This window comes from Arachis duranensis, chromosome 2, assembly GCF_000817695.3.
Source record: "Arachis duranensis cultivar V14167 chromosome 2, aradu.V14167.gnm2.J7QH, whole genome shotgun sequence".
Taxonomy (NCBI): Eukaryota; Viridiplantae; Streptophyta; class Magnoliopsida; order Fabales; family Fabaceae; genus Arachis; species Arachis duranensis.
The window spans coordinates 6,688,996-6,698,762 of NC_029773.3; the positions used below are offsets into that span (position 1 = coordinate 6,688,996).

The following is a 9,767-nucleotide window of genomic DNA, read 5'->3' on the forward strand; positions in this document are numbered from 1 at the left end:
GTTTAATTTTGTCATGTCTTGAGTCTCATGGAAAAAGACAAACAGTGAGGTTTGTAAGAAAAAGCCATAGAGCGGAAAAAGGCAGAGAGTGCAAAATTAAAAGAAAAAGCCATAGATGTCTTAGAGTTCCTTTGTACATCTGTGTTGTGTTTCATGATTCTGTGGGAATCCCCTTGTAAGTTGGGTTAGCACTTTACAATTTGTAATCTGGATTATTATAGTGAAATTCCATCATTGTTGTGATGGAGACTGGATGTAGGCTGCACTGCACTTAGCAGCTGAACCAGGATATATCTGGGTGTAATCTTCTACCTCTCTTCCTACTCAATTCTGTTTTTACTGTTCAGATGAAAAATCAAAAATGTCTCGTGTAAAGTGACGAGACAAAATGAAAATGTCTCGTGGCTAGGGACGAGCTAAAAACAGAAAAGTTTTCTCTAAGTCCAGCAAGTGTTAACAAGCAAAAAAGGGGGCTAAGATTCAACCCTCCCTTCTCTTAGCCACTGAAACCATCAATGGTAAAAAGTTCAAGAAAAAAACGCCACACAAACAGCGTTACCTTGTCTATGGAGCCTTTGCAATTGTGATTGCTTCATGCGACAACCTGAAAATAGCAAGAGGCGCTCCACGGGGAGGGACTAATCGCACCGAAGATATGTTGCATGGAGAATGGCGCGTTGCAGCGATTAGGAATGAGGACGGTGGCGCAGTCCATCGCACTCTGCAACAATCTCAGACAGTGGAGACTCACGCCAAACGGAGCTCGATGATAACTCCTGCCAACTCCTATTGGGCTGGACCTCAAAGCTCACTACAAAAAAACCCTATTTATCCACCCTAAATCCTAACTCAGATTTCACTCTTCACTTTTTCACTTTACCCCTTTTTCACCACCACATATGTGCTGTTCATCTTCTCCACTCTTTTACTACAGTCGCATTACTAACCCTCCCTCACACGCCATCTCCGTCGCCGTCAACAACGCTGCTCAGCGCTGTCTCCGCCGCTTCATGCACATCACGACATTGTTGCCCAAACACGCGAGCACGCCGTCATCGCCCAGACTCGCAATCATGCTGTCATTGCCTAGACCCGTGAGCACGCCGTCATTGTCAACGATGCAAGTCAGCATCGCCACCGCTACATCTGACGCACATCAATGTCGCCGTGGGGGCTCCTCCTCACCTGAAACCCGCGACGTCGTGCTGCCGCCTCCATTTTTCCATCGGGCCGCATCTCCACCTCCACGCCATGCCATCACATCTACTCCTCGCCCGTCTCCACCGCCCAGCGCGTCCTCCTTCAACTCCGTCACGCCGTCGAACTGTATCACTCCAAAGGTTAGTAGATGTTCCTTTTTTGGTTCACTGGATGTTTCTTTTCTATTCCGAGGTTCGGAAACTAGGTAGAATGCTTCGTATGAGAGGTTTTTATTATTCGAGATTAGATGTTTATTATTCGAGATTAGATGTTTATTCAAAAGTGGATGTTTCTTTTATTAAGATTGGATGTTTCTTATCCCTGCATCGGCAACATGAACTACGTTCTGTGCGGCTCAATGTGATGGCAGCAAGGCGGCGGTCTGTGCGACGAGAATGGTGACGCACTGCAGCAGTGACGTGAAATGCGTGACGGACCACAGACACAACTCGTGTGAGAATTTCCTCTACTAGTGAGAACGGCGGTGCACCACAGAAGCAGCGACACAATCGTCTGTGCGGCGAGAACAATGGTGCACTGCAACAATAGCAAAGTCACAGTATGCACGAGAGAGAAGTGTTTAGAGTGCACTTAATTTATCAAATTCTTATTATTCAAAAATGTTATTAATGCCAATTAACCAGATTTTGATTTTAAAAAATGATTTAAAATTAATAAATATTAAATAAAATTATTTAAAATTGATTGATTTAGGTATTGGTCTTTTTTTTATGATATATAATATAACAAAAAATAATATTTATATATTAAAAATAGTCACTAAAATTAATTATTATGAATTTATGTATAAATATATATATATATATAGTTTAACTTTTTTAATATATATTATTTTATATTAATGACTAACTTTAATTTAATGACTAATTTAATGTACACATAATATAATTGATAATATAGATATCTAGCTAGTGTATGTGAAAATAGTGTGAGCTAGCATGTACAAGGTAGAAGGTACAAAGAGGGAACGTAAGTGAAGATAGTCAACTCAGCTAGAAATATTTTCATTAAATTAGATCCAAGTTGTCGTCGTCCCTGACGAAAAAACATGGAATGAAAGATGCAAGTATGCAACTGATTATTAGAATATACTATAGAAAAAATTTTCAAATGTGCATTGAAAATTCTTCAGAATATAGTAATAGAATTGGAGTGTGTGCATTGAGTTGGGCAGCTGGACTACAATGTCTAAGGATGAACAGTTTCATAATTAAATATGCACCTTTAATTTGTCGTGAAGCACATGCCTTTGATTTTTCCTAAAATTCTAAACATCAACTTTTATTTTCAATCGCTACTATTAGAATTTAGGTAGATTTTATGGTGTCTTTTTATTGTGGTATTTAAATTGTCTAACTTATTTTTATAAATAAAAAATAAAATATATAAAATAAAAAATATTTAAATTTATTAAATATTAATTTTTTTATTTTTTTAGTAAATTAGACACCATATCTTAAGTATTATAGCATTTATTTATTATTATACCATTTTTTAAATGTAACGGACCTTTTTCCTTGGTCTCTATGCATTAAGAAACTTTATTAATGCATAATGTCATAATCTTTGCTCTTTTGCTCATAAGAGTTTATCATCTTCATTCTTTGTTTTCTTCTTTCTTTATTTGTTTTGGTGAACTTCTTTATTTTATTTTTTGATTTTTCATCGTATCTTTTAATTTGACAGATTAAGAAATAATCTGACAAAATACTAAATTTTATTTAAGAGTTTGTCATTAGCTAATAAAATATTGCCTACATCAGACAAAATTTAAACTCCAAACACTTATTTAAACAAATTAGTAAACTAAAATTACTAGACTAATCCAACTTTGTTTAGTGAACTTCTTTATTTTTTATTTTTTTGGTTATAGTGAACTTATTTATTTTATTTGGACGGGTATAATCTTGGATCTTTTCTCTTCTTAACAAAACAACTCATAGCCCAAACGAAGCTCAAATACCATACAGAAGAGAGGCATACGAGCCCAAACCCACATATATAGCCCACTAGCTCAGTCCTACCGATTTGAGGGATTAATTTTAAGGTTAAAAAACACGTTTTAACATAGATAATAGTAATTTATAACAATCTGCTTTAGATTAGAAGTAGTGATAAATTAAACAATGGTTTAAGCATCATTTCATGGAAGGTGGAAGATACACGTGATTGGACTTTGAAGGGATTGATTTTCATTTATGGATGAGTACTATATATTATTATAGCCAGTAATATATTTATGAGTTCTTCAATTCGCAGCGCAACACATGCTTCGTTCCACACCCACCACCCAGCTCATCAAAATCAAATCCATATTTCACCTTCTATCTTCAGGCTTCACCTAAAAATGCATTAACTCGTATATACTATTCTAATAGTGCAAAATAAAGGGGCTAGCGGTCAATGCCACTCAAAAAGCAAAGGCAAAGAAATAAAAAAAAAAGGGAACAATGACACTACAATGAGAGACTCCCAAATCCCAATATCAATAATAAAAATATTATGTGTATAAAAAATAAACCATCAAATTGGTTATTGTATATATAAAATTGTGATTAAGTGTTTAGTTTTGTATGTACCTACTATTTTAATTAAATAATGTTTACCCATAGACTTATAGACTTGAATGAATGATAGATTAATAATTTAATAGTAAATTATTTCTTTATATAATGTGATGCATATCTGAAGTAAATCACCACCTGCATCATCAACAAAATTGATTAATCGACTATGAACATCTGTCATTTTCACTAAAATAGTTTAAATGATATTAGATCATTGACCGAATATACTTGAAAATAAATTAACAAAAAAGATTGTAAACAAATACTCTAAAGTTACTAATAATTTTAGAATATATAGAAAAGTAAAATATTGTTAATGTTTATATTAAAAAAGTTTCAATGAAAATGTTATTTTGTAAAAACTTGGAAAAAAAAAGATTGATAGGCTCAGATACCAAACAAACATAAAGCTTGATAATTTAAAGTGGCATGAAGTATATTGAAGTCTTCACTTGAGTGATTGAGTTTGAGGTCATCACTCTCAACCAACATAAGAGAAGAGACATAACACAAGAACCAAGCACAGAAACACTCAGTGTGGTGGTCACTACTCAAGAGCTCACCTGAGACTTTGATTTCTTCTCACAAAACAGGTTCTTAGTCTATATCCATTAGTAGTCTCACTATGTTGTCCATTTCTTTTTCTTTGATTTTTAATGATATTGTCTTGTAATTTCTTTTTATAATTTAGAACTGATGATTAGTAACTTGCTGCATAATTAGTTCCTTCAAAATGCATTAATTACTTTTCAATTTGTTGTTCTTAATTATATTGAGATCTAATGCAAGATCTCCTCAATGTTTTTTCTTTTCTTTTTTTTCCATATCAAGTAATTTCCTTTCTGATATGTTATGTTCACCACACACATAAAGGCTCTGTTTGGTTAAATGGTCTACTAAAGTTTATTAAAGATCAATTATCAACTGATATATTTTTTCCTCACCTTTTTATTTTTTCTTTGCTTTATTTTCCTTCTTTTTTTCTTCATGTCTTCTATAGTATACCAATAAGTCAGACTCAGTGCTACTGCTGAATATATAATGCCCTTGAAAGTTTGTTCCTTGTGGGGTAAATGTTTCTGCCATAATTGAATATCTTTAATCTAACTTTTGTCCGTGATGTAACAGCCCATTTTATTTGGTGTGACAGTGTTTGTATTTGTATATATTAAATAAGTGATTTTAAAAGGTGAACATTATTGGATATATATAACACAAAGTCTTGACTCCATTTATTATAATCCAGATATATATATATATATTCATATCACTCATTTAAGCTGTGTTTAACTAGCCAATATTTTAGGATGAAAATATTGAAACAAAGATAAGATATTTATTTCATTTTTTGTTTTTACTATTTTTACTTATCTTTATACAAGAATATAATACTATATTTACTTCCATATCTGTTTCTTCCTTTAGATAACTTTATATTTCTCAATCAATCATACTAGATATATAAAAAATTAACTATTAAATTAATTATTCATACAAAATATATATTATAATATAAAATATAAATTAAAAATAAATTAAATTACACATATATTAATTATTTTTGTGCACATAATATTTAATTTTTTTATCGAAAATATTATTTATACACTAAAATTAATTACTTATTTTTAATGTATATTTTATATTCTAACATATATTTTATCAATTCCGTTATGTTACCAACAGCATTTTTGTTGATTTTTGCCAACTGTTATTTATGGCTATGTTTAATAAAAGTGTCTTTGTAGATGTGTCTAATAAAAATGTTTTTTTATAGCTGTGTCTAATAGAAGTATCTTTATAGATGTATTTCTTGAATGTGTCTCCTTATATATGTGTTTAAAATATAATAATTAATTATTGTTAATAATAAATTAATAGATAATATATTGGTACCCTATATTTTATACTAATAACTATTTTTGGTAGTTAATTTTAGAGTACACGTACCATAATCATGTTTTTTTATTCATATAGCTGGCTTCATCTACTGAAATAAAACTAGAACTGTCATTCTTGTTGTTTCTATTTTAAAGTGATCTTTTTTCTCCACTGCTATAGGGACCATAGAAAGTGAGAAGTTTGGTTAATTGCATCAAGATGGCAACTACTGCTGCTACTGAAACCGGTTCAACATTCCCATTATCCGAAACAGAATATGAGATGGTGAAACATGTAATCGATGTTAGAGTCCTTCAAGACTTGAAGCTATCAGAGTGCAGCATCTACAATGTCCCTTGCAACCTTAGGAAGGTGAATCAAGAAGCTTACACCCCTGAGATGATTTCCATTGGTCCCATCCACTTCAACAAAGAAAGACTGAAGCCAATGCAAGAGCACAAGCAGAGGTACTTCCACTTCTTCTGGCACCGCGTCTCCAACGAACAAGCCATGAAGAAATACAAAGAGTTTCTCGAAAGCAATGAAGAAACCATCCGCCAGCGCTACGCGCACAAGTTCCCGGAGATCAGCAAGGAGAAGTTCGTGGACATGATGCTTCTAGATGCGGTGTTCATAATGGAGTTGCTTCTGAGGAACAGTTGTTGGAAGCTGGATAGATCGAAACACGAGAGAGAGTACCGTGCAACGAAATCATTCAAGAGCGATCACAGTGATGATTACATTGTGACACAGTCTTGGGTTAACAGGAACATAACAAGGGACTTGATTCTTCTTGAGAACCAGATTCCGTTCTTTGTGGTGAACAAGCTTTACGATGATGTTGTTGTCCCTAATGATAGGAACAGAGAAATGACAGAGCACTATAGTTGCTTTGTTGAACTTGCGATTCATTACTTTGCTTTCTATGATACTCAGATGTCTTCTTGTGAAGAGACCAAGAGGTTATTGGAGAGGAATCAATCTAAGAAGAAAAAGGATAGCCTCAATGGATCCTTTCTTGGTTCTAGAAAGAAGGCTAATACTAAGTCCATGGACAGAGACAATGGCTACAGCAACCCCAAGCACTTCACTGATTTGATCAGGTACGTTTTCTTCTTAACTAGTTCAGAATAGTTTAACCGTTAAATGGAGAAATGCATTATCTGTCAAGTATGGAAAAATTTTGTCACAATTATTACATCTCCAGAAAATAAAATCTTTAAAGTAAAATTATATGTTAGATGTACACTAAAATTAATTACTAAAATTAGATTTTGATATTAATTTTAGTATAAAAGTAATATATTTGTTTATCATGGAGCTCACTCTTTAGGAAGTTGGAACATGTATAATTTATAAGCACTACAGTACACACTAAATCTTTAATGAGAAGATATCTTTAAAGATATGTATGTAGCGCAGAATTTTAAGTGTATTAAGTATATTGGTGTTTTAATCATTTTAATAGTCAGATCTCAATTATAAAAAATATATATAATATATATTAATTAAAATTAATAGTTACAATTGAAATACCAATATTTTAGGTACATTTAAAAACTTTTTATGTATATAGTTTTTTTGAGCAAATTTGCTATGTGTATATCATGAATAATCAATCACTAAAATAATCAAATATGTTAGTAAAATAATTAAATTTATAATAGACGAATAACCAAATTTATTTACACCGTAGTATAATAAAAATTTTTGTGAGATACTAAATACGCTATTTTTATATGTAGCGATCTATTGATGATTAATTTTTTATGTACATTTAACATAATTGATTTTAAGGTACATTAAAAAAATAATTGTGTTAAATGCACATTAAAATCAATTATTAATATAAGATACATATTGAAATAATATATATTAAAAATAATACATATTAAAATAATATATATTAAAAATAAATTAAATTATATTTATTTATACACAAATATGTAGTGATTGATTTGATAATTGCTTTTTTTTTATTTGCAAATAACATTTTTATTAAAAAATAATAAGAGATGTATATCTACTGCTTATATATAAGTAAAATGATTTTATTTTGGACAAGATTTTTCTAATTTTTTATTTATTGGAAAAATAATTTCTCTAAAGTTGAGGGACAATGTATTTTTGTAGCAAGGTGATTGAACAATAAAAATTTATCATCAGGTACTTCTACCTTCCGGACAAAGAAATTGAAGAGAGTGGTTGCCCAGAGAGTGTTCTAAGAACAGCAACAAAGCTCCAAGACTCTGGGATAACCTTCGAGAAAGTTCTCAACAGAAGGTTGCTACACATAACCTTCGAGAAGAAACCAATCCTGAGTTCATTCCTCTGCCTTGGATGCTTACCATACATGAATCACGTGAAGGCACGCTTTCGGATACCGCAGTTGAAGGTTGACCACACAACAGAATGCGTCCTTCGGAACCTGATCGCGTTCGAGCAGTGCCACTACCCTGAAGAGCCGTACATATGCAACTACGTGTCACTCATCGATTCGCTGATCCACACGCAGGTGGACGTGGAGTTGCTGGTTGAGAAGGAAGTGATCGTGCACGAGCTTGGAAGCGACAAGGAAGTTGCGACTCTTGTGAATGGTCTATGCAGGCATGTTGTGGCCAACACGACATGTTATTATGGTGTCATAAATGATCTCAACAAGCATTATCAGAACGCTTGGAACCGTACAATGGCTGCCTTGTGGTTGGTGTATTTTAGAGATCCATGGAGAGCAAGCTCCACCGTCGTTGGGATTGCTGTCCTTGTTTTTGCTGTCTTCAACTTCCTCCGGGTTCTTAATTATTTCGTTAAGAGTGATGGTAAGTAATGAACAAAATTTATTATTTTTTATTTGGTTATTTTTAAATTTTAATAATATAAAAATAAGGCCTTGTTCTAAAATGTAGATTAATAATAAAAAATAGCGTTGCCTTTTTAAGATTTTTCTTTTGTTAACGAAGACTGAGTTTGGATTATATATTACAGAGATAATAATGTGACTATTGTGTTTGGAAAGTATAGAAGTAGAATTATCTTTAGAATTGAATTTTTTTCTTACTTTAAAACAAAAAAGACATAAATTTAAACTCTTTTGAAAATTTTAATTCTCATTTTCAAGACAAAAATAAATCAAATCAAATAGGTCTACTGATTTTGTAAATCCAACTTAATAAAATTTGTATTTGAAGTTAAAATATCTAAATCCACCTTAACATAATTTGATTTTTCAAATATACCCATTTTTTTTTCTTTTTCTCATCCGATCCCTCTTATTGAGGCTAGAGGGCAACATAGTAGTATTATATATATTTCAACCATTTCTTTTTCATTTAATTTTTTTGTTTCAAATTTAAGAATTGGTGTGAGAATTCTCTCTAGAATTCAATTCAATTCCATCTTATTAAAGCTTTCAAAGGCACTTTATATGTTTTATTTTTGTGCATATCTTATATGTACATAAAAAATCAGTCAATAAATTAGTTATTTATATAAAATATATATTAAAATATAAAATATATCTTAAAAATAATTAATAACATACTTAGTTAATTTATATTTTTCTGCATATCTCTTTCTATATATTTTTTATTTTTGATATTAGAAATTACTAATAAAAAACGAGAGAAGATAAAAAGAAAACAATATACATAAAAAATGCTAGTTATTTTATTATGCGTATGTCCTGAATTGTAATATAACCATGTTGTCTAGTTGAAAATTTTTTAGATATTTAGAGAGAAATTAGTGCTCTTATTTTAATAATCCATTAATTGTCTTTTACGCTAACATTATAGATCTATTATTATTTTTAATTTAAATTTAAAAATATTAATAAAATAAAAACTACCTTCAAACTAACTCACATTGCTGAGATGAAACAACAAAACAAGTGTGGGTTTATTTGATCTTGAAACACACAAGAACATACACATATGGATTATTATATTTTGCATCTATGAGTGTTAGTTACTTAATTAGTTATATATATTGGCAAAAAAACTTTTAAGTATGCCATAAAAGAAACTTGAATTTGACGTACAAAATTGATCGTTTAAAAGTAGTTATAAAATATTATGTTGTTAAAGTTGGTGATTACGT

General features: G+C 31.2%; 1 protein-coding gene across 1 annotated transcript; it reads left to right on the top strand.

The window, feature by feature from the left end:
• Positions 1 to 4,188: 4,188 nt before the first annotated feature.
• Positions 4,189 to 8,684, top strand: LOC107473179 (UPF0481 protein At3g47200). The gene is made up of 3 exons (XM_016092729.3): positions 4,189 to 4,381; positions 5,850 to 6,772; positions 7,836 to 8,684. Exons 2-3 carry the CDS (start codon positions 5,889 to 5,891, stop codon positions 8,494 to 8,496), a joined length of 1,545 nt encoding a protein of 514 aa, XP_015948215.1. The 5' UTR covers positions 4,189 to 4,381; positions 5,850 to 5,888; the 3' UTR covers positions 8,497 to 8,684.
• The last annotated feature ends 1,083 nt before the right edge of the window (positions 8,685 to 9,767 follow it).